The sequence below is a fragment of the Salvelinus alpinus genome, chromosome 22 (genome assembly GCF_045679555.1).
Source record: "Salvelinus alpinus chromosome 22, SLU_Salpinus.1, whole genome shotgun sequence".
NCBI classification, from domain to species: Eukaryota; Metazoa; Chordata; class Actinopteri; order Salmoniformes; family Salmonidae; genus Salvelinus; species Salvelinus alpinus.
Window position 1 is genome coordinate 29649330 of NC_092107.1, and position 25507 is coordinate 29674836.

Genomic DNA, 25507 nt, shown 5'->3' on the forward strand with positions numbered 1-25507 from the left:
GGCATAGGCAGACGTTGCAATTGGAGGATAAATTTGATTAATATTCTATAATAATATACAATAGGCTACATCTGTCGGTACAAACTTTGATTGCGAAATAATGATGTAACTAACTTTTTTTTGGACGCTCCCGCACCTAAAGCACTACACACACAAGTCCCGCCTCTGGATTGAAGAGATTTGGGGATATAAAATGAAGGAACTTTGTTATGCAGCACTTTTGAGTTCATCTCGTGAACGTCATCAGCTTCACGACACTTTAATCAGCGTAGTGTTCTAGTCACTAGCAAACAAGAGAGTGCTTTGGTGTCTCACTCCTACCTCAAAATAATTCCTCATCCTCATCCTCATCTCTCGCATCCCTCTGCCGGTAGCGCGAGCCACACAGCGCAACCATGGCCAGTGACGATCAGCGGGGGCTCCATTATGAACAAACGTTGGTAAGTTAACTTGTTGCTAGCTGAGGAAGGCTTTTCTCCGTTCTCTCGATATACAAGACCAGTTGAGCGTTCATCAGCTAAATTGTTGCCACTTCAACGTCACTTCGTTACACAGTGAAATCGGTGTGTGTTGTCCGTTACATCTACTTGAGCCAGTGTCGTTCACTGTCTTTACTTCGAGAACGGCTTCAAAGTTTTGGACTCGCACCTGGGCTGGTGCTTACGTTTGGTAAAATGAGAGGTCACAACATACTTATGAGAGGTTTATGATTTCTCTCTCACAGATTTAAAAAATACAATTAAAAGGGGTAGGCCGATTTTAAAACACAGCATTAAATGGGTCTAAGGTCGTTACATTTTTCACAATGTACATAAGGTACAGTAAAGTGGGACACTTTCTGAAAATGTGCTAACAGGTGTTGTGCCGAAAATCTCCCCCCTGCCAGAATCCCCCCCTTCGCGTGAACGGGCACACACTCAATTCTTAATTGCTGCGACTTGCTTGCTAGTAGAGAGTTCTGCTTCTTGCTAGTTCTGCTCTTCACTCCGTTGTCAGTTTAGCCCACATTTCACTGATCTTAGTAGAAGAAAGCATTTTTATTTGTCTCCTTCAAGGCAGCTGTCAATGATCACGTCAGACTGCGTTTCATATTTAAAAAAAATTCTGGTGGTTTGAATCGCGGGGGAGGCACAAGTAATGTCTGCATTTTTCGGTTTGGCTATTTGTTTAAAGTGTATTAGTCTATAAATAAATCTATTTGCCAAAATTCGTCATCTCTCCCTGATCTTATTCGACTAGTAGTTGTTTTGAAATGTTTATTGTTTGCCAACATTTTACTCCCTCTATGTTTAACACACATACAAGAAGTATTCATTTCGTTTGCCTATCCTGACGTGATGTTTGTTCTATAGAAAGTATTTGGCTCTGATGTGTGCCACAGAAAGTATTTGACTCTAGTGACAAAATGAAGGAAATTAGAAGGAGGGGGGGTGGGGGGGTTCGGCAAGGCCATTTTCTTGCCTTGCGAACCCCCCCCCCCCCCCTTCTATCTTGGGACTGCAAGGCCTGGCACACATCATTATCATTTTGGTAGCTCATGTTGACCAGTAGTGTGTGCCACAGAAAGTATTTGACTCAGTGAAGAGCAGAACTCTCTACTAGCAAGCAAGTCGCAGCAATTAAGAATTGAGTGTGTGCCCGTTCACGCGAAGGGGGGGATTCTGGCAGGGGGGAGATTTTCGGCACAACACCAGAACACCTTACAGAATCTTCGCATTGTCATAACCCCCAACATGATACCGTTCTAAATATCTTAAGAACTCTACTACACTATCCAAAAGAAAACTTAAGAAATATTTAACACAGAATGGATGACTCTTCTTCAAACACAAATTGTCCTGAGGCCACATCTTTTGCAGTCCATACTGGTAAATTGGGACACTATGATTGGCAAAGTGGGACACTTAATTCTTTATTGTAAAGAAGGATAAATTAGAGAGTATATGAGTCATTTCCATATTTTTATGAAAAAATAAAATTATTCATGCAAATGAAATGTATTAAAACATTCTTTAGGCATTTTTGTGGAACATTAAGCATGATTATTTATTATTATTACAATTATGATTATTATTATTATGATGACTATTATTATCATCATCATACTTGATTATAAGTATATGATGTAGCCTATACAGTGCATTCTGAAGGTAATCTAATGATGTATGAAGATTTAAATGCCATTTCTTTAAAAGTTTGGCAACTTCATATAATAATTTAACATTATACATCAATAAATGTGCTTTTGAAAATATTCAGACACGTTGACATTTTCCACATTTTGTTGCGCTTTATTCTAAAATGGATAAAAAAAATACTAATCAATCTACACACAATACCCCATAATGGCAAAGCGAAAACATGTTTTTCGCAAATGTATAAAAAAAAATGTAAAAAAAATATCTGATTTACATAAGTATTGAGACCCTTTGCTATGAGACTCGAAATTGAGCTCAGGTGCATCCTGTTTCCACTGATTATCCTTGAGATGTTTCTACAACTTGATTGGAGTCCACCTGTGGTAAATTCAATTAATTGGACATGATTTGGAAAGGCACAAACCTGTCTATATAAGGTCTCACAGTTGACAGTGCATGTCAGAGCAAAAACCAAGCCATGAGGTCGAAGGAATTGTCTGTAGAGCTCAGAGACGGTATTGTGTCGAGGCACAGATTTGGGGAGGTGTACCAAGCACTTTCTGCAGCATTGAAGGTCCCCAAGAACCCAGTGGCCTCCATCATTCTTAAATGGAAGAGGTTTGGAACCACCAATAGTCTTGCTAGAGCTGGCCGCCCGGCCAAACTGAGCAATCGAGAAAGAAGGGCCTTGGTCAGGGAGGTGACCAAGAACTTGGTCAGGGAGGTGACCAAGAACTTGAGGGTCACTCTGACAGAGCTCCAGAGTTCCTCTGTGATAAGAGAATCTTCCAGAACAGTGGTTCCCAAACTTCCAGCTGCCTACCCCCTCTAGCACCAGGGTCAGTGCACTCTCAAATGTTGTTTTTTGCCATCATTGTAAGCCTGCCACACACACACTATACAATACATGTATTAAACATAATAATGAGTGTGTGTTTTTTGTCATAACCCAGCTTGTGGGAAGTGACAAAGAGCTCTTATAGGACCAGGGCACAAATAATAATAAATAAAAAAAAATCTCTTTATTTAGCCATTTTACATATAATACCTTATTTGTTCATTAAAAATGGTGAATAACTCACCACAGGTTAATGAGAAGGGTGTGCTTGAAAGGATGCACATAACTCTGCAATGTTTGCTTGTATTGGAGTAAGTTTCAGTCTTAAATCATTTTCCACACACAATCTGTGCCTGTTTTTAGTTTTCATGCTAGTGAGGGCCGAGAATCCACTCTCACATAGGTACGTGGTTGCAAAGGGCATCAGTGTCTTAACAGCGCGATTTGCCAAGGCAAGAAACTCTGAGCGCAGCCGTATCCAGATATCTGGCAGTGGCTTCTGATTAAATTACATTTTCACAGAACCGCTTGTTGCAATTTTGATGAGGCTCTCTTGTTCAGATATTGGTAAGTGGGCTGGAGGCAGTGCATGAAAAGGAGAATGAATCCAGTTGTTTGTGTTGTCCGTTTCCGGAAAGTACCTGTGTAAATGTGCACCCAGCTCACTCAGGTGCTTCGCTATATCACATTTGACGTTGTCCGTAAGCTTGAGTTCATTTGCACACAAAAAATCATACAATGATGAAAAGACCTGTGTGTGGTCCTCGTTAATGCAGACAGAAAAGAGCTCCAACTTCTTAACCATAACCTCAATTTTGTCCCACACATTGAATATAGTTGCAGAGAGTCCCTATAATCCTAGATTCAGATCATTCAGGCGAGAAAAAACATCACCCACATTTTGTATTTTTTTATTTAACCTTTATTTAACTAGGCAAGTCAGATAGGCCAGTCGTGTGAGAAACGAATCATCATGCAAGCGGTCAGACAAGGGAAAATTATGGTCAGTAAAGAAAACTTTAAGCTCGTCTCTCAATTTAAAAAAAACGTGTCAATACTTTGCCCCTTGATAACCAGTGCACTTCTATATGTTTTAAAAGCGTTATATGGTCGCTGCCCATATCATTGCATAATACAGAAAATACACGAGAGTTCAAGGGCCTTGCTCTAACAAATTTAACCATTTTCACTGTATTGTCCAAAATGTCTTTCAAGCTGTCAGGCATTCCCTTGGCAACAAGAGCCCCTCGGTGGATGCTGCAGTGTACCCAAGTGGCGTTGGGAGCAACTGCTTGCATGCGCATTACCACTCCACTATGTCTCCCTATCGTGGCTTTTGCTCCGTCAGTACAGATACCAACACACCTTGACCACCAAAGTCCATTACTTTAAAAATATCCTCTCATGTTCTCCTGGTTTCCAGTGGTTTGCAGAAGAGGATGTCTTCCTTAATTGACATCCCATAAATGTAACGGACATATACCAAGAGATGTGCCAGGCCCGCCACGTCTGTTGACTCATCAAGCTGTAACATATATAATTCACTGGCTTGTATGCGAAGCAGTAATTGTTTCAAAACATCTCCTGCCATGTCACTGATGCATAGTGAAACAGTGTTGTTTGATGAAGGCATTGTCTGTATAGTTTTTTGTCCTTTTCCCCCAGCATTGTCCCAGTCATATCCACGGCAGCAGGAAGAGTTAAGTCCTCCACAATAGTATGGGGCTTACCTGTCTGTAACGTGTGTGCTGGGAGTGGTGACCTAGAGGCCGGATAGGAAGCACACGTGACACTGTCTTAGCCACTCGGTTGCTCACCATATAAGACGCTTCTAGACCCTTCTTATTAATGGTATCTGTGGCTTTTATACGTGTCTTACTACTCGAAGCCGTCTTTATTCTCGCTCCAAAAACTCTGTGGCTTATTTTTCAAATTGTCAAGTTTCGTTTCTAAATGTCTGTGCAAGAGTGAAGGTTTCCAACGAGAGAGTAACAGTTAATGTGATTGGATGTTAATTATTTGACTAGGCTACCTGTATTTGACATTGTGTTGTTATTTCGCTGAACATTAGACGGTTTAATTTTAATTTTGGCAGTGAAACGAGGCTACTCATGCGAGAGAAAAACCTCACCCAAATGTACAGCCCCGTTGGAATATATAAATGTACTGTTTGAAAATGTGAAGATAAAAAATGTGAATCACATTTTTATTTGGCTTACCCCCGACCGCATTGCTACCCCAGTTTGGGAATACCTGTTCCAGAAGGACAACCATCTCTGCAGCACTCCACCAATCAGGCCTTTATGGTAGAGTGGCTAAACGGAAGCCACTCCTTAGTAAAAGGCACAAACATATTGCTCATCATATATCTGCTGCAGAGGGACAAGAGAGAGCCATTAGAAAACGAGTTTTGATCAGTCATGGAAATAAAAGTGCAGAAAACAAATTGGCTACCTATTTAAAAAGAAGATGGAGAACAAGCTATGAAGGAAACATACTGGAGTTTTGGTGCAGGTACAGCTAACTAGTGCAAAAATAATATTGCAATATTATATTTCGGTATGTAACTTTATCGATTCCCCCCATCACTACTCTTCCTTCCCCTCTCTCATATATCCTACCTGTTGTTCTGGCTGATACAGTCCTATACACTGTAGATAGGATCAGTTGTTCTGGCTGATACAGTCCTATACATGGACCATATACATAGACCATACTTAGACTGTCATTGCAATGTGCCGGTGGGACCCATTCATTCAACAAGATGTCTAGAAATGTCCTCTACAGTATGTGTAAGTAAACTAGTGTTGTAGTAGGTAGGGTTGTCTAGTGTGAGACCCAGTCCTTGCTGTAAGTACATGGCATGTTTTGTATATGTTTATGTGTGTGTGTTACCTACTGCTCTCCCTTGACCCTTTCTGTGTGTTCTTCCAGATGTATGGTCGCTACACACAGGAGTTGGGGGCGTATGCTAAAGAAGAGGCAGCTCGCCTGAGGGAGGAGGAGGTGCAGAGGCCCTCGGTCACAGAACGCTCACGCTCCCTGGAACTCCTGGAGAATGACAAGGGCTGCTGCGCCAAGTGTCGCAGTGAGTACTGACCAATACTGACCACTCAAGCTGGATATATTGTAACCAGACCATATTCTCTGACCAGGTCTCTCTCTGTCTCTCTTTGTTACTGTGAAACAAGTCTCACTTCACATAAACTTTCCCAGATACCATGTAGTTACATTGTTACTAACATAAATAAACTGGAGTGTATTGAAGGAGGGATTTGGGAGGGAGAGTTTTGGAGTGTTTGTGCAGTCAGTGTGTGTGTGTGTTGATGTTTATTTGCTAGTACAGTGTTTGTGGTGTGTGAGCCACATCATGCTATTTACTGTTGATGGTGATAATAATGATTAATATGTTTGTTTTTGGTAGACTGAACAGCCTGTTAACTAGAAATAGACTGCGAGTGTACAAAATATTATGAACACCTGCTCTTTCCTTGACATAGACTGACCAGGTGTATCCAGGTGGAAGCTATGATCTCTTATTGATGTCACCTGTTCAATCCACTTCAATCAGGCTAAAGAAGGATTTTTAAGCCTTGATACAATTGAGACATGGATTGTGTATATGTGCCAATCAAATGGTGAATTGGCAAGACAAAATATTTTACTGCCTTTGAATGGTAGTAGGTGCCAGGCGCACCGATGTGTGTCAAGAACTGCAAAGTTGCTGGGGTTTTCACGCTCAACAGTTTGCTGTGTGTGTCAAGAATGGTCCAACCCCCAAGAATAATTGCCCAGCAGTTGGCGCGAAGTTGTGATTGGCGGAGTCAGAGCACACTGCTCAGACCACAGCTCCACTGCAGTTCACATTGCTCTAGCAAGCCTGAGAATACTTGATGATAGTGTAGTTGATGGAAACAGCCATAGCCCTAACCTTAACCACTCAGTATTCAGACCCATAATGACAAAGCGAAAACAGGTTTTTAGACATTTTTGCAAATGTATTAAAAATGAAAAACAAAATACCTTATTTACATAAGTATTCAGACCCTTTGCTATGAGACTTGAAATTGAGCGCAGGTGCTTCCTGTTTCCATTGATCATCCGTGACATGTTTATACAACTTAACCACCTGTGGTAAATTCAATTGATTGGACATGATTTGGAAAGGCACATACCTGTCTATATAAGGTCCCACAGTTGACAGTGCATGTTAGAGCAACAACTAAGCCATGAGGTCGAAGGAATTGTCCGTAGAGCTCGAAGACAGTATTGTGTCGAGACACAGATCTGGGGAAGGGTACCCAAAAAATGTCTGCAGCATTGAAGGTCCCCAAGAACACAGTGGCCTCCATCATTCTTAAATAGAAGAAGTGTGTAACCACCAAGGCTCTTCCTAGAGCTGGCCGCCCGGCCAAACTGAGCAATCGGGGGAGAAGGGTCTTGGTCAGGGAGGTGACCAAGAACCTGATGGTCACTCTGAAAGAGCTCCAGAGTTCCTCTGTGGAGATGGGAGAAACTTTCAGAAGGACAACCATCTCTGCAGCACTCCACCAATCAGGCCTTTATGGTAGTGACCAGACGGAAGCCACTCCTCAGTAAAAAGCACATGACAGCCTGCTTACAGTTTGGCAAAAGAAACCTAAAGACTCTCAGACCATGAGAAACAAGATTCTCTTGTCTGATGAAACAAAGATTGAACTCTTTGGCCTGAATGCCAAGCATCACGTCTGGAGGAAACCTTGCACCATCCCTACGGTGAAGTATGGTGGTGGCAGCATCATGCTGTGGGGATGTTTTTCAGCGGCAGGAACTGCTGAATAAGATTAACAGGGCACAGTTCTGTGAGATCCTTGATGAAAACCTGCTCCAGAGCACTCAGGACCTCAGACTGGGGCATAGGTTCACCTTCCAACAGGACAACGACCCTAAGCACACAGCCAAGACAACGCAGGAGTGACTTCGGGACAAGTCTCTGAATGTCCTTGAGTGGCCCAGCTAGAGCCCACACTTGAACCTGATCGAACATCTCAGGAGAGACCTGAAAGAACTGTGCAGCGACGCTCCCCATCCAACCTGACAGAGCTTGAGAGGATCTGCAGAGAAGAATGGGAGAAACCCCCAAATATAGGTGTGCCAAGTGTCACGTATACTCCCTCTCCGGCCTCTATGTCATCAGGCTGCTGATTATCCCGCACACCTGTCACCATCGTCAAGCGCACCAGCGCCTCATAACACTCACCTGGACTCCATCACCTCCTTGATTATCTTCCCTATATCTGTCACTCCCCTTTGGTTCTTTCCTCAGGTGTTATTGACTCTGTTTCATGTTGGTGCGTTGTTTGTGTTTCGTGTTTATTGTTTTGTTTATTTATTAAAACACTCCCTGTACTTGCTTCCCGACTCTCAGCGCACTCGTTACACCAAGCTTGTAGTGTCATACACAAGACCACTCGAGGCTGTAATCGCTGTCAAAGGTGCTTCAACAAAGTAATGTGTAAAAAGGGTCTGAATAATTATGTACATGTAATATTTTATTTTTTATTTTAATCTGCTAAAAATTCTAAAACACTGTTTTTGCTTTGTCATTATGTGTTATTGTGTAGATTGTTGAGATATTTTTTTCTTTATTTTATCCATTTTAGAATAAGGCTGTAACCTAACAAAATGTGGGAAAAGTTAAGGGGTCTGAATACTTTCTGAAGGCACTGTACACCACTCTATGGAAAGATGAGACTCTCATGAACACGATGGTGTTCTCCGTTTTGCTCCCACAAGCGTCACAAGTCTGTACCGCCGAAGTCAGTACCGCCGATCTGCCAACTTCAGTCTGTAGCGACCAAACAGTTTGGGCTACACACTAATATGACCCCTCTGTGGAAAGGTGAGACTCCCACAAACACGTACATGTCAGTAGATGTTTTGCTCTAGGATGCACACAAGCCTCATGAGACTCGTCTGAAGGTAGCCCTGTACCAGTTTAAAAAATGAACGAAAATGTATATAGAAGTAGTTTAGGGCAAATTTTTGGGTTGTTAAATATGGGTAAAAAAATATTTAAAAATCCTGATCTTTCTTATGTCTTTCAGATATAGGACAGACATTTTAAAGACATGTCATTCTTTCTTTTGAGTTATTTTTGGACTATCTGTTTTTCCATGTATGAATCTGTTATTTGTATGTGCTAATAGTAGGCCAAATTCAATGTTTCATCAAATTATTCTTTTTTCTTATACCTAAAGGGGTCCTCAAAATCAAATAGCTAAATCATCGTTGGCATAACCATCTTTAAAAAAATACATATGTTAGCTTAGTAGAAGCGTTTTCCCATCATTCTTTTCAAAATGATTCAAGTTCTGTGAAATTGGTTGTTGATCATTGCTAGACAACTATTTTCAGGTCCTGCCATAGATTTTCAAGCAGATTTAAGTCAAAACTGTAACTCAGCCACTAAGGAACATTCACCTTCTTCTTGGTAATCAACTCCATTGTAGATTTGGCCTCATGTTTTAGGTTATTGTCCTGCTGAAGAGTGAATTCATCTCCCAGTGTGTCACGCCCTGACCATAGAGAGCTTTTTATTCTCTATGTTGGTTAGGTCGGGGTGTGATTAGGGTGGGTCATCTAGGTGATTATATTTCTATGTTGGCCTGGTATGTTTCCCAATCAGAGGCAGCTGTTTATCATTGTCTCTGATTGGGGATCATATTTAGGCAGCCATTTCCCCATTTCCCCTTTGTGCTTTGTGGGATCTTGTCTATGTATAGTTGCCTGCGAGCACTACATTAGCGTCACGTTTCGTTTTGCGCTTTATTGTTTTCTGTGAGTTTCACTTACAAATAAAGAGGATGGAACCATACCACGCTGCATCTTGGTCCACTCATTATAACGATCGACTGAACCAGGTTTTCCTTTAGGATTTTGCATGTGCTTAGCTCTATTCCATTTCTTTTTTATCCTGAAAAACTCCTCAGTCCTTAACGATTACAAGCATACCCATAACATGATGCAGCCACCACCATGCTTGAAAATATTGAGAGTGTTGCTCAGCAATGTGTTGTATTGGATTTGTCCCAAACATAACACTTTGTATTCAGGACAAAAAGTGAATTGCTTTGCCACATTTTTTTCAGTATTACTTTAGTGTCTTGTTGCAGTGCCTTAGAATATTTTTTTATCTGTGCAGGCTTCTTTAATTTCACTCTGTCAATTAGGTTAGTATTGTGGAGTAACTACAGTGTTGTTGATCCATCTCCTATCACAGCCATTAAACCCTGTAACTGTTTTAAAGTCACCATTGGTCTCATGATGAAACCCCTACACCATCTCCTTCCTTTCTGGCAACTGAGTTAGGAGGGGACTGGGTGTATTGATACACCACCCAAAGTGTAATTAATAACTTCACCATGCTCAAAGGGATATGTTGTGGAAGTTCGACACAGGGACACTCAAAGTCAGTCTTATTTACCCCGAATTTTGATCTTGTCTCATTGCTGCAACTCCCCAACGAGCTCAGGAGGCGAAGGACGAGTCATGCGTTCTCTGAAACATGACCCGCCAAACCGCGCTTCTTAACACCCGCTTATCCCAGAAGCCAACCGCACCAATGTGTTGGAGGAAAACCGTTCAACTGTTCCAAGTTGCTCTCGGAGGATGTGTTGGTACCATTCTTTATTCATGGCTGTGTTCTTAGGCAAAATTGTGAGTGAGCCCACTCCCTTGGCTGAGAAGCAACCCCACACATGAATGGACTCAGGATGCTTTACTGTTGGAATGACACAGGACTGATGGTAGAGCTCACCTTGTCTTCTCCGGACAAGCTTTTTTTCCGGATGCCCCAAACAATCGGAAAGGGGATTCATCAGAGAAAATGACTTTACCCCAGTCCTCAGCAGTCTAATCCCTGTACCTTTTGCAGAATATCAGTCTTTCCCTGATGTTTTTCCTGGAGAGAAGTGGCTTCTTTGCTGCCCTTCTTGACACCAGGCCATCCTCCAAAAGTCTTTGCCTCACTGTGAGTGCAGATGAACTCACACCTGTCTGCTGCCATTCCTGAGCAAGCTCTGTACTGGTGGTGCCTCAACTTTAGGAGACTGTCCTGGCGCTTGCTGGAATTTCTTGGGCACCATGAAGCCTTCTTCACAACAATTGAACCGCTCTCCTTGAAGTTCTTGATGATCCGATAAATGGTTGATTTAGGTGCAATCTTACTGGCAGCAATATCCTTGCCTGTGAAGCCCTTTTTGTGCAAAGCAATGATGACGGCACGTGTTTCCTTGCAGGTAACCATGGTTGACAGAGGAAGAACAATGATTCCAAGCACCACCCTCCTTTTGAAGCTTCCAGTCTGTTATTCGAACTCAATAAGCATGACAGAGTGATCTCCAGCATTGTCCTCGTCAACACTCACACCTGTGTTAACGAGAGAATCACTGACATGATGTCAGCTGGTCCTTTTGTGGCAGGGCTGAAATGCAGTGGACATGTTTTTTGGGGATTCAGTTCATTTGCATGGCAAAGAGGAACTTTGCAATTAATTGCAATTCATCTGATCACTCTTCATAACATTCTGCAGTATATGCAAATTGCCATCATACAAATTCTCAAAACTTTTGGCCATGATTGTACACACCTATCCATGTCATCAACATTACAACCTGTTGCCCTATACAATAGCACACAGAGGCCGTACTATAGAGGAGGAGGAAAGTGTAGAGACAGAAATAGGGAGAGTAGTAATGCTTTAGATGAGGAAAAGAAAGAATCTTGTACTGTGGTAAAGTAGCATTAGTGTGGTTTAGTACATTGGTGAGATGAGAGAAGACTGAATAAGATGACTGGGGAGCAGGAATAATGTTACAACAGTGGAGGGAAGTAGGGGAAGAACTGGTAGAGTCAGTGTGTGTGTGTGTGTGTGTGTGTGTGTGTGTGTGTGTGTGTGTGTGTGTGTGTGTGTGTGTGTGTGTGTGTGTGTGTGGTGTGTGTGTGTGTGTGTGTGTGTGTGTGTGTGTGTGTGTGTGTAGGGGAGGGGAGGGGGAGTTAGAGGAGAGGACGGGAGACAGAGCAGAACATCACTGTGTTAAATGATACTAGTCTGTGCAAAAGTTAACTTAGTAAAACATGGTGAGGGTGTTACATTGTATGGTGGGTATGGGTGGTCTTGACTCCAAGGTGGGTAATGTAGTTTTAACAATGCTTCTCTTCTCTCCTCAGTCTGTAAGATGTGTTGGTTTGTTTGTATTGTAGTTCTGACTGACTTGACTCACTGGTACTGTTCTAGTAAGTGTTGTTGTTGTCGTCTAACAGTGTGCACCTGTATCTCTCTTCCCTCCAGTCTGTACAGTGCGCTGTCAGAAGTTCCTCATCTCTTGTGTTGGTGAAGACTGGATCTTCCTCATCCTCCTGGGTCTATTCATGGCTCTGCTCAGCTGGCTGGTCGACTTCGGTATCGGCATCTGTCTACAATGTAAGAGAGGGAGGGAGTTGGGAAGGAGGGAGTTAGGAAGGGAAAGAGAGGTAGACTCCTTGGTCTACTGATGGCTCTAGTCAGCTGGGTCATCGACTTCACTATCGCAACCTGTCTACAAGGTGAGGGAGGGAGGGAAAAGAGAGGAGAGAAAGAGGGAGGGAGGAGGAGAGCAGGTTGTCGGGAGAGGATGCGGGGAAGCCAAATGGTGCACAGACTACTTAGACCCCATGGTGTGTGTAAGCACATTGTCAGTGTTCTCCCATTAGGTTTGAATGTATCTTTTGTGTGTATATCTTGTCAAGGTTGAAGTCTTCTATCTTGACACAAACGAGCTATACAGCTTTTACAACTGGATACATGATGACTAACCACCTGTCCAACAGGGACTACCCACCACCTCCACTTACTTTGAGAGGCTGGTCATGGCCCACATCAAGGCTAGCATGCCAGGCACACTGGACCCACTCCAATTTGCCTACCTCTCCAACAGATCCACAGAAAATGCCATTTCCATCGCTATTCAAACGGCTGTAACACATCTGGACAAGAGGAGCACCTATGTAAGAATGCTGTTCATACACTACAGTTCAGTATTCAACACTATTGTTCCATCCAAGCTCGACACCAAGATCAGGGCCCTGGGTCTGGACACCACCCTTTGCAACTGGCCCCCCAGGGGTGTGTCCTCAGCCCTCTGCTGTACTCCCTGTTCACCCACAACTGCGTGGCTTTGCACGATACCAACTCCATCATAATGTTTGGTGACGACACCACAGTTGTAGGCCTGATAACCAGTTAGGTAAGTGAAGTGGCATTGTGGTGACAGGATAACAACCTCTCCCTCAACGTCAGCAAAACCAAGGAGTTCAAGCAGAGGAGGGAACATGCCCTGAGTCACATCAATGGGACTGGAGAGAGAGAGTCAGCAGTTTAAAGTTCCTCACCGCCCACATCACTGAGGACTTGTCACCACTCTTGTCAACAGTGTCTTTAACTTCCTAAGGCGGCTGAAGAAATTCGAATGTTGCCGCTGCACCATCGAGAGCGTCCTGACAGTTTCTATCTACAAGCCATCATACTGCAGAACACTTTAATTGGACTGGCCACCTGCTCTGATTCTCTGCACCTTCGCACACATGCACTCACTCCCTCATGCACAAACCCACACAGACACACCCACACACACACACACACACACACACACACACACACACACACACACACACACACACACACACACACACACACACACACACACACACACACACACACACACACACACACACACACACACACCACTGCTTTTACCAGACTCTTATTATGATGGCTAAATACTGCACAATTTAAACACTTGCTCCCCACCCCCCCTTCCCCAGAACACATGTACATATTGGACTATAAATTGTGCTGTCCTGTATTATACTTATGCTAAAATGTTTATTTTATTCTACTGAGCCATTTACTTCATGTTCGTATTATTGTCTTTTATTATTTCTTATTGTTGTTGCATTGTTGAGAAGGAAACTGCAAGTTTGCATTTCGTTGGACGGTTTATACCATGTACAGTTGAAGTCGGAAGTTTACATACACCTTAGCCAAATACATTTAAACTCAGTTTTTCACAATTCCTGACATTTAATTATAGTAAAAATTCCCTGTCTTAGGTCAGTTAGGATCACCACTTTAATTGAAGAATGTGAAATGTCAGAATAATAGTAGAGACAATGATTTTTTTCTGCTTTTATTTCTTTCATCACATTCCCAGTGGGTCAGAAGTTTACATACACTCAATTAGTATTTGGCCTTGAAATGGTTTAACTTGGGTCAAACGTTTCGGGTAGCATTCCGCAAATTGGGTGAATTTTGGCCCATTCCTCCTGACAGCTGGTGTAACTGAGGCAGGTTTGTAGGCCTCCTTGCTCGCACACGCTTTTTCAGTTCTGCCCACAAATTTTCTATAGGATTGAGGTCAGGGCTTTGTGATGGGCACTCCAATACCTTGACTTTGTTGTCCTTAAGCCATTTTGCCACAACTTTGGAAGTATGCTTGGGGTCATTGTCCATTTGGAAGACCGATTTGCGACCAAGCTTTAACTACCTGACTGATGTCTTGAGATGTTGCTTCAATACATCCACATAATTTTCTTTCCTCATGATGCCATCTATTTTGTGAAGTGCACCAGTCCCTCCTGTAGCAAAGCACCCCCGAGCATCACGGTTGGGATGGTGTTCTTCGGCTTGCAAGCCTCCCCCTTTTTCCTCCAAACATAACGATGGTCATTATGGCCAAACAGTGCAGTTGCAAACCGTGGTCTGGCTTTTTAATGGCGGTTTTGGAGCAGTGGCTTCTTCCTTGCTGAGCGGCCTTTCAGATTATGTCGATATAGGACTCGTTTTACTGTGGATATAGATACTTTAGTACCTGTTTCCTCCAACATCTTCACAAGGTCCTTTGCTGTTGTTCTGGGATTGATTTGCACTTTTATCAACAAAGTATGTTCATCTCTAGGAGAGAGAATGCGTCTCCTTCCTGAGTGGTCCCATGGTGTTTATACTTGCGTATTATTGTTTGTACAGATGAATGTGGTACCAAGAAATACACAGGTACACCTCCAATTGACTCAAATGTTGTCAATTAGCCTATCAGAAGCATCTAAAGCTATGATGTCATTTTCTGGAATTTTCGAAGCTGTTTAAAGGCACAGTCAACTTAGTGTATGTAAACTTCTGACCCACTGGAATTGTGATACAGTGAATTATAAGTGAAATAATAGGTCCGTAAACAATTGTTGGAAAAATTACTTGTGTCATGCACACAGTAGATGTCCTAACCGACTTTCCAAAACTATAGTTTGTTAACAAGAAATTTGTGGAGTGGTTGTAAAATTAGTTTTAATGACTCCAACCGAAGTGTATGTAAACTTCTGACTTCAACTGTACGTACAACTAATAAATCTTGAAACTTGAAACACTGTTCCTCTGGCTGAATCATTTAATCTGACACATCTCCTGCATGCAGCTAAAGAAGACATTAAACCACACTCAAGATGATCTCAGACACTGTGGTTTACGTACACACACCCGTCAAACCAGGGTGTGTGTGTGTGTTCATGATGATCTGCAGTGCAAATTGCTGTCTCCCTAAGCTGCATGCAGGTGTGTGTGTGTGTCTTTTTCTGCCATTAGAAATCCATCGTTTCTTCAGTCAAACAGACATTTACACACATTGCTGCGTTATTGTGTGTGTGTGCCAAGGGGGAGACTGATGCACGTGGAGAAAGTGAAGAGAGAGTAATCTAGAAGCAAGAACTCATATAGACACATCCTCTTATCCCCTTTCTCCACACACACACACACACATGCACACACACACTTTTGATCTCTCCCTGTAAAGCAGTCCTTTTAGGGAGAGGAGTCCTGCGTATTCTACTGTTGTTGAGGTACTCATAAGTAATCTTTCTGTCCGTCTCAGTTGAAGCATGACTTTAGATGTACTTTTACTTTATGATTGACATCAAGTTGATATTGGTGTGTGTGTGTGTGTGTGTGTGTGTGTGTGTGTGTGTGTGTGTGTGTGTGTGTGTGTGTGTGTGTGTGTGTGTGTGTGTGTGTGTGTGTGTGTGTGTGTGTGTGTGTGTGTCCACAGCACAGAAGTGGATGTATGTGAACCTGGAGAGTAATGTGTTTCTCCAGTACCTGGCCTGGGTCACCTACCCTGTGGTGCTCATCACCTTCTCAGCTGGCTTCACACAGATACTGGCCCCACAGGCCGTAGGTAAGACACACACTCACACAATCATACACACACACACACACACACACACACACACACACACATACTACACACACATACTGACCATAACATACCCACACTAACCCCCTCTCCCCCTCCCCCTCTAGGTTCAGGTATCCCAGAGATTAAGACCATTCTGAGGGGTGTAGTGCTGAAAGAATACCTCACCTTTAAAACCTTTGTGGCCAAAGTCATCGGTCTCACGTTTGCCCTGGGCAGTGGCATGCCTCTGGGCAAGGAGGTAACACACGCACTCTCTACACACAGTACACACACACACACACTCTGTAAACATTCTTCTCAACAGTCCTCACACATCCTCTTCTCACAGTCAGGCTTGTGTGAGTGTGGGTAGTTGTCACTTGTTGCTGACAGTACAGTACTGTTATGCAGACACACACTCCATTCACAGGACAAGTGGTTCTCACGGTGAAGCACACACACAGGCATGTGGTTGTGGTTACACGTGTCCTGTGTCCCTGTCATACAGCCACACACGTTGCACTCAGGCTACCCCGTTGGTCACAGTGGAGAGGGAGGACAGGGGAGGGGGATAAGGAGGGAGGAAAGGAGAGGAGAGGAGAGGGGGATGAATGAGGGTAGAGAGGAGAGGGGGATGAATGAGGGTGGAGAGGAGAGGGGGATGAATGAGGGAGGAGAGGAGAGGAGAGGGGGATGAATGAGAGAGGAGAGGAGAGGGGTGTGAAGGAGGGTGGGGAGGAGAGGAGAGGGGGATGAAGGAGGGTGGAGAGGAGACGGGGGGTGGAAGAGGGAAAGAAAATTAGATCATTGTAATCTTGAAAGACCTGAGATTAATCGATGATACACTGGAGGAGAGGAGACGTATAGGAACACACTGAGGAGGGTGTTTGTGTACACACATGTTACATTTGATATTTTAGTGATTTATCAGACACTCTTATTCAGGGTGACTTACAGTAAGCTTTGAGTGCATACATTTTGTAAAGAAAAAGACTGGAGACCTCTCCCTCCTCTCAGAGAGTTTGAAAAGTGGAGAGAGAGACAGAGAGAGAGGTCATGAGTGAGTGTAAAAACAGGGAGGGAAACGGAGGTAAAGAAAGAAAGACTGGACACCTTTCCTCCTCTGAGAGTTAAAAAAAAGTGGAGAAAGGGAGGGAGAGGGAGAGAGAGAGAAGGGGACTAGTTGTATTGGGGAGAAGTGTTGCTTCTCAACACCAGGAGTAGGTTAGTCTCCTGGAGGGTGTCACACTTTCCGATATGTTTCTGTTTTAAACCTCTGGACTACATTGACCCTTTTGGAAAAATGTGACTTGTTTTTATTCCGGGATGAGTGAAACTGAAGTTTAAGTGTGATGTGGTTTTCTTTAAGTATGTAACAATTTTTTTTTTTTTACCAATTGTTTTAAGAAATAATTCACAAGTCATTCTCTCTTCCTCTCTAGAGTCCGTTTGTTCACATTGCTAGTCTTGGTGCTGCACTTCTCTGCAAGTTCATGTCTCTGTTTGGAGGAATCTATGAGGTAAACTACACCTGTACACACACATGTTACCACATTGTTACCAATATGTTCTTAATAAGCTTTCAACACTATACATGCCTCTGTCAGTATTTCACTTCCATACCCTAACTTCACAACTAAACCACAGTATATCTCATCACTATCACTATATCTATTTATCATCTATTGTAGCCACTGTTCGTGCAGTCAAACCAACTCCACTGTAGTTGAGATGCTTAAATCCATAAATCACCGAACAGACTCCTCTCTCCCTAATGACAGAACTGTACTGTAGGTTTTTTGTGTGTGTGTGTGTGTATGTGTGTGTGTGTGTGTGTGTGTGTGTGTGTGTGTGTGTGTGTGTGTGTGTGTGTGTGTGTGTGTGTGTGTGTGTGTGTGTGTGTGTGTGTGTGTGTGTGTGTGTGTGTGTGTGTGTGTGTGTGTGTGTTTGAAGGGCCGGGGTCCGGGGGGAATCTTTGAGCCAAACCCCCAAGTCCCCTCAAGAGTTGACCACTCCTTTGCTGCATACTGTACGTCTGTCTGTCTGTCTGTCCGTCCGTCCGTCCGTCCGTCCGTCCGTCTGTCCGTCCATCTCCCCTTAATCTTTTCCTTCTCTCCCTCGGCTCCCTCTCGCCTCTCTCCTTCCCTCATCCCTTCTCTCTTCCTCCCTCCTCTCTGTGTTGTATCTGTACTGTATACAGTGGGGAGAACAAGTATTTGATACACTGATGATTTTGCAGGTTTTCCTACTTACAAAGCATGTAGAGGTCTGTAATTTTTATCATAGGTACACTTCAACTGTGAGAGACGGAATCTAAAACAAAAATCCAGAAAATCACATTGTATGATTTTTAAGTAATTAATTTGCATTTTATTGCATGACATAAGTATTTGATACATCAGAAAAGCAGAACTTAATATTTGGTACAGAAACCTTAGTTTGCAATTACAGAGATCATACGTTTCCTGTAGTTCTTGACCAGGTTTGCACACACTGCAGCAGGGATTTTGGCCCACTCCTCCATACAGACCTTCTCCAGATCCTTCAGGTTTCGGGGCTGTCGCTGGGCAATACGGACTTTCGGCTCCCTCCAAAGATTTTCTATTGGGTTCAGGTCTGGAGACTGGCTAGGCCACTCCAGGACCTTGAGATGCTTCTTACGGAGCCACTCCTTAGTTGCCCTGGCTGTGTGTTTCGGGTCGTTGTCATGCTGGAAGACCCAGCCACGACCCATCTTCAATGCTCTTACTGAGGGAAGGAGGTTGTTGGTGTAGATCTCGCGATACATGGCCCCATCCATCCTCCCCTCAATACGGTGCAGTCGTCCTGTCCCCTTTGCAGAAAAGCATCCCCAAAGAATGATGTTTCCACCTCCATGCTTCACGGTTGGGATGGTGTTCTTGGGGTTGTACTCATCCTTCTATTCCTCCAAACACGGCGAGTGGAGTTTAGAGCAAAAAGCTCTATTTTTGTCTCATCAGACCACATGACCTTCTCCCATTCCTCCTCTGGATCATCCAGATGGTCATTGGCAAACTTCAGACGGGCCTGGACATGCGCTGGCTTGAGCAGGGGGACCTTGCGTGCGCTGCAGGATTTTAATCCATGACGGCGTAGTGTGTTACTAATGGTTTTCTTTGAGACTGTGGTCCCAGCTCTCTTCAGGTCATTGACCAGGTCCTGCCGTGTAGTTCTGGGCTGATCCCTCACATTCCTCATGATCATTGATGCCCCACGAGGTGAGATCTTGCATGGAGCCCCAGACCGAGGGTGATTGACCGTCATCTTGAACTTCTTCCATTTTCTAATAATTGTGCCAACAGTTGTTGCCTTCTCATCAAGCTGCTTGCCTATTGTCCTGTAGCCCATCCCAGCCTTGTACAGGTCTACAATTTATCCCTGATGTCCTTACACAGCTCTCTGGTCTTGGCCATTGTGGAGAGGTTGGAGTCTGTTTGATTGAGTGTGTGGACAGGTGTCTTTTATACAGGTAACGAGTTCAAACAGGTGCAGTTAATACAGGTAATGAGTGGAGAACAGGAGGGCTTCTTAAAGAAAAACTAACAGGTCTGTGAGAGCCGGAATTCTTACTGGTTGGTAGGTGATCAAATACTTATGTCATGCAATAAAATGCAAATTAATTACTTAAAAATCATACAATGTGATTTTCTGGATTTTTGTTTTAGATTCCGTCTCTCATAGTTGAAGTGTACCTATGATAAAAATTACAGACCTCTACATGCTTTGTAAGTAGGAAAACCTGCAAAATCGGCAGTGTATCAAATACTTGTTCTCCCCACTGTATGAATATGCCGCATTTTATGGCTTTTGTTTGCGATTCCACATGAATTACTCTTCCATCCATGCATTTGTTCATTCAAATATTACCTACAAAGTAATCATGTTTAGGAATAAACACTTTAGCGCTCTTGCAAAGCTAAAGAAATATAAATGCTTGCTTACTTTATTTGTCCTGGTAGTTGGAGAAGGATTCTTCATATTTCCTTGTTGTGACAGGCAAACAGAGGTGTGTTGGAGAGCGCAATGTTTTAACTGTTCATGCCATCCTGTTGGTGTGAAATTGTATATTCCATAGTGAAATGCATTATCCCAATTTTCCCCTGTCACAACAGCTGTGACAGTGATAGGTTGGGCTATACTTGCTGCTGTGCATGCTAATTGCTATCAGTCATTACTGAGGCCTGCCCTGGGGGAGGTCAGTTGGCTGACTTATTGATTTAAATCCAGTTGATATTGCTCTTCGTCCTGTTTATTATTTTGTAAATAATGTAGTAGCCTACTTTTTGTGCTTATTTATTCCCCATTTTTGCTCATAAAAGCCCTGACCTTGTGCAGAAAAATGTAGCATCATTGTCTGCCTCCTTCCACACTACTAGGCCTACATCCATCCTGACAACAGCCTACCTCGCAGGCTGTGTGTGTCTGTAAATGTAAACACACCTCTCCCTATGTGCTTACAGAATGAGTCGAGGAACATTGAGCTGTTGTCAGTTGCCTGTGCTGTGGGGGTGAGCTGTGTTTTCGCTGCCCCTATTGGAGGTGAGTGGCACCAACATAACACTTACTGACTGATACACTGGCTGGGTCGGAGATTGTAAGGTTTACTTCTTCCCCCCTGTTAGCAATTGATGTTACTCTTCAATAACACAGACCCCAAAGCAAATTAGGGGGAGAAAAATAGGTTTATTCAAGAGGATGTTATGCTGAGAGGTAGATGTTCATTCTCCCCTGTCCTCATTGATTCTCTCCACAGAACAAAGGGACAGGATGTAGTTTTATAACCCAGCCCTAGCCTGTGGTTGACCAATTAGAATTCCTTGCAATAAAACTGGGCCAATGGCCAAATAACAAGTATCCTATTTCAGGCTCAATGCCTAGACAAATTCATTCCATGTCTCTGACCCATTGATCAATAATTCCCTATTACAGAAAAAACACTATTTCCATAGTCCTCTCTTGACTTTTAGTCCTCTTGACCTTTAGTCCTCTTCGTTGTGTATTTATCTTGGAAATAGTCTTACACCCGTCACTCCCCTGATTGAGGCATAGTTACTAATTATCTTCCTGTGTGTTTCTGAGTAATATGTGTGTGTGTATGTGTGTGTGTGTGTGTGTTTGTGTGTGCCTGTGTGTGTGATAGGTTTGCTGTTCAGTATTGAGGCAATGTCTACTTTCTTCACTGTGAGGAACTACTGGAGAGGGTTCTTCGCTGCTACCGTCACTGCCTTCATGTACAGAGTCCTGGCCGTGTGGAACAGAGACGAGGGTAAGACATGTTTACATGTGTACCCAGCAAACTGGGAGCATTCCCAGAACATTAACTTATGTTATAGTTAGGGTTTTATCGAACATTCCAATAATGTTTTTGATAACCAAATGTTTTTTATTAGGTGTTTAAAATGTATTATACTTGGAATGTTCTCCTAACGTTCACTAAAATGTTGTGCACAACATCTGTAACAACCACTGCAGAACATTCCCCTAACAGGTTTCCAGGTAATGTAATAACACAATGTACAAGTACTTTTAAAACATACTGCCACAACAAAATATGAGAGCAATAGAAATGGCTTTGAGAATATATTACGTGAACGTTCTGCTAATGTTGATGAAGATGTTATCAAAAACATGCATAACAACAAGCAGGGAATATTCCCACTATGCTTTCATGAAGTTTCAGTGTGACAAAGTTTCAGTGTGTCACAGTGTGACATTATGACATGATTATTCCAATAATGTTCCCTAAACCTTCTTCAGCAATCATGTCTGCATTCAATTATATTAGTTCTGAGAAAACATCACTGGAATATTTCACTAACATTAATGGATATCCGAGACACCTATCCAGGCATAGGATCTTAATTTGACCAGTTTCTCACAGCAGGAAAATAATCTTGCAGCAACAGGAAATGTGAATTAATAAGTGGATTATAATTAATGGACATTTTTGTATGGGTTGATACATTTTTCATTAGGGAAAATCAAGTCTGACCTTTTAAATAAGAAACTTTAGAATAATTTTTAAACCTCCAATATTCTTTCCAAAATATTCAGTTAATGTTGAGGGAGACCTTACTACTAACACCTATAACAGCATACAAGAAACATTCCTGAAATATTCAGTTAATGTTGAAGGAGACCTTACTACTAACACCTGTAACAACAAACAAGAAATATTCCTGAAATATTCAGTTAATGTTGAGGGAGACCTTACTACTAACACCTATAACAACAAACTTCTTGCAAGACTCTTGTAAAATGATTCTGTAAGGTTATGACATGATGATCCAGAATTGTTCTAAAAACAAACTTCAACGATAATGGAAGTATTTCTCAAAGCATTGCTACAATGTTCTGCAGTGCATTTGTAAAGTATTCAGACCCCTTGACTTTTTACACATTTTATTACGTCATCAATCTACTGTACACACAAATAATGTGTACATTAATACCCTGTTTTTAGACATTTTTGCAAATGTACTACAAATAAAAAACTGAAATATTACATTTACATAAGTATTCAGACCCTTTACTCAGTAGTTTGGCAGCGATTACTGCCTTAAGTTTTCTTGGGTATGACGCTACAAGCTTGGAACACCTGTATTTGGGAAGTCGCTGCACAGCTATTTTCGATCGGTTTCAAGTCTGGGCTCTGGCTTGGCCACTCAAGGACATTCAGAGACTTGTCCCAAAGCCAGTCCTGCGTTGTCTTGGCTGTGTGCTTAGGGTCTTTGTCCTGTTGGAAGGTGAACCTTCACCCCAGTCTGAGGTCCTGAGTGCTCTGGAGCAGGTTTTCATCAACGATCTCTTTGTACTTTGCTCTGTTCATCTTTCCCTCGATTCTGACTAGTCTCCCAGTTCTTGCCGCTGAAAAACATCCCCACAGCATGATGCTGCAACCACCATTCTTCACTGTCGGGATGGTGCCAGGTTTCCTCCAGAAGTGACACTTGGAATTCAGGCCAAAGAGTTGAATCTTGGTTTCATCAGACCAGAGAATCTTGTTTCTCATGGTCTGAGAGTCTTTAGGTGACTTTTGGCAATCAAAGGAGTGGCTTCCGTCTGGCCACTCTACCATATAGGCCTGATTGGTTGAGTGCTGCAGAGATGGTGGTCATTTTGGAAGGTTCTCCCATCTCCGCAGAGGAACTCTAGAGCCCTGTCATAGTGACCATCGGGTTCTTGGTCACCTCCCTAACCAAGGCACATTATATTGATGTATAATGTTAAATTATTATATGAAGTTGCAAAACTTTTAAAGAAATGACATTTCAATCTTCGTAAATCCTTCCATTTTATTAGGATATTATCCAAAGAATGTTAATCAAATCACATTTTATTTGTCACGTGCCGAATAAAACATGTGTAGTCTTTACCGTGAAATGCTTACTTAATTAAGATCCCTTTCCCAACAATGCAGAGTTAAAAAGTAAGAACATTTGCAGATAAGAATGTTAAATATTAACACAATAAATAACAATAACTTGGCTATAAACAAGGAGTACTGGTACCGAGTGAATGTGCAAGGGTACGAGGTAGTTGACGTAATATGTACATGTAGGAAGGGGTAAAAGTGACTAGGCAATCAGGATAGATAGTAAACAAGGCAACAATAAACATGTCTTCCCCCATGAATGATGCCGTGCCCCCCTTGTGCCAATCAGTGTAATTTAGTAAATTATGGAGCTCTATGGCAAGACGCATTATTCACCCCAGTTTTGTCCAAAATCAGGCCAGTAGTTTCTGAGATATCTCGTGTGACTAACTTACAGTGGATTACTATAGCGCCGCTAATTAGTGTAATATTGTATATGCAGGATCTCTATGGCAAGATGCATCATTCACCCAAGTTTCGTCAATATCGGGTCAGTGGTGTCTGAGATATAGGGTGGTTTAGCTAGACTCATATCCCTGAGCATGTGTGCCAAATGTCATCATTCTGAGTCAAATAGATCAAGAGATGTGCCTGTTATAGAACCACCATTAATGTTCTTGCATAAGTTGAGTCTTGACAATGTTTGCAACATGTGTACCAAATTTAGTTATAATACGAATATCCTTGACTGAAGTATATGCACAGGGCCGGCCGGCCCGCCCATTAGGCAGGATTATGGTGGCAGCTTGACGAAGATGGCATTTTCCGAGCTAAACTGACCAAGCAGAACCTCCAACAACACATAACACCTCACATATTTCTTCCCAAAAACAATGACAATTTCTCTCAACCAGTGGCATATGGGCTTTTTAGGTGAGCACTGATGCCATACTGTGATAAGCAGTCCCCACTTTGTCAAAGGCAAGGGCACAAAATATTTTGCTCGTCCATTCCCAGTGTGCCTCTCCAGGGTGCTGTTGGAGAGACTCATCGCTGCGGCGCTCCACCAACGTTCCGTCAAAAAATTATCAAACATAAATCATGTAGCCTATGAAAGAGAAAAGAGTATGCAGCCTTTTATGTAGCCTACATGCAGGAGATAAAATGTATGACAATGTAATGAGACAGACACTTTTTACATCATACACGTTTCTTCCATCAAATAGCCTAACCTAAATGACGCAAATAGCCAAACCTAAATGGCGCCCAATCAAATAAAAAATGTGCTGACATGTTAAACACCATATCCTAAAAACAGTACAGGTCAAAGTAAAAAGGACAATATGGAATGACCATTCAGGGTTCTCACAACTGCTGTCCAGGAGTTTTACCCCATGGGCTAAATTGTCATGATCAGTGGTTTAAAGTTTGTATCCATCCCATTTTTGACGAGCTGATCATAGGGAGAAAGAAAAAAGGCGTACTTCTGCATTTCCCGGGGGTGTAAAAATGGCAAATAGGCTGAGGATAACTCTTGATAAAAGTTGTGTAGCTGATATTCAGAGCTTAAATAGCCAAATTGATTAGTCACAGGAATCAGGACTAATAAAGACAATGCAACGGCCTGTTTTATAAACGTTAGTCCTACCACATAGATTCATAAAATTCTATTGCGGCCGACACTGTAGGCTACACCCCAGTAAGCACAGACCGACGCCAATGTCTTGTTCTGGTTCTTTCCGGACAATCCGTCTTTTTTTGGTGTTTTACAAACGATAGGTCTACCAGATGGATGGGCATTCATAAAATTCCATTGCGGGATGACACCGTAAGCTGCACCCCAGTAAGTACGGACTGACACCAATGTCTTTTGGGCGTCTTTTTTTGGTCCAGTCCAGACCAGCCTTGATTTCTGACATAGATTTTTGGTCCGGTGAAGGCCAAATTTGAACCA

The 25507-nt window shown here is 42.6% G+C and overlaps 1 protein-coding gene across 1 annotated transcript in view; it reads left to right on the plus strand.

The window, feature by feature from the left end:
- The first annotated feature begins 238 nt into the window (after positions 1 to 238).
- LOC139549395 (chloride channel protein 2-like) overlaps positions 239 to 25507 on the plus strand; it is a 66657-nt gene continuing 41388 nt past the window's right edge. The window contains exons 1-8 of the mRNA XM_071359863.1: positions 239 to 440; positions 5911 to 6064; positions 12308 to 12439; positions 16089 to 16217; positions 16343 to 16476; positions 17660 to 17737; positions 20699 to 20777; positions 21379 to 21504. Of these exons, the coding sequence (XP_071215964.1) occupies positions 396 to 440; positions 5911 to 6064; positions 12308 to 12439; positions 16089 to 16217; positions 16343 to 16476; positions 17660 to 17737; positions 20699 to 20777; positions 21379 to 21504 (877 nt within the window). The 5' untranslated portion in view covers positions 239 to 395. The remainder of the gene's footprint in view (positions 441 to 5910; positions 6065 to 12307; positions 12440 to 16088; positions 16218 to 16342; positions 16477 to 17659; positions 17738 to 20698; positions 20778 to 21378; positions 21505 to 25507) is intronic.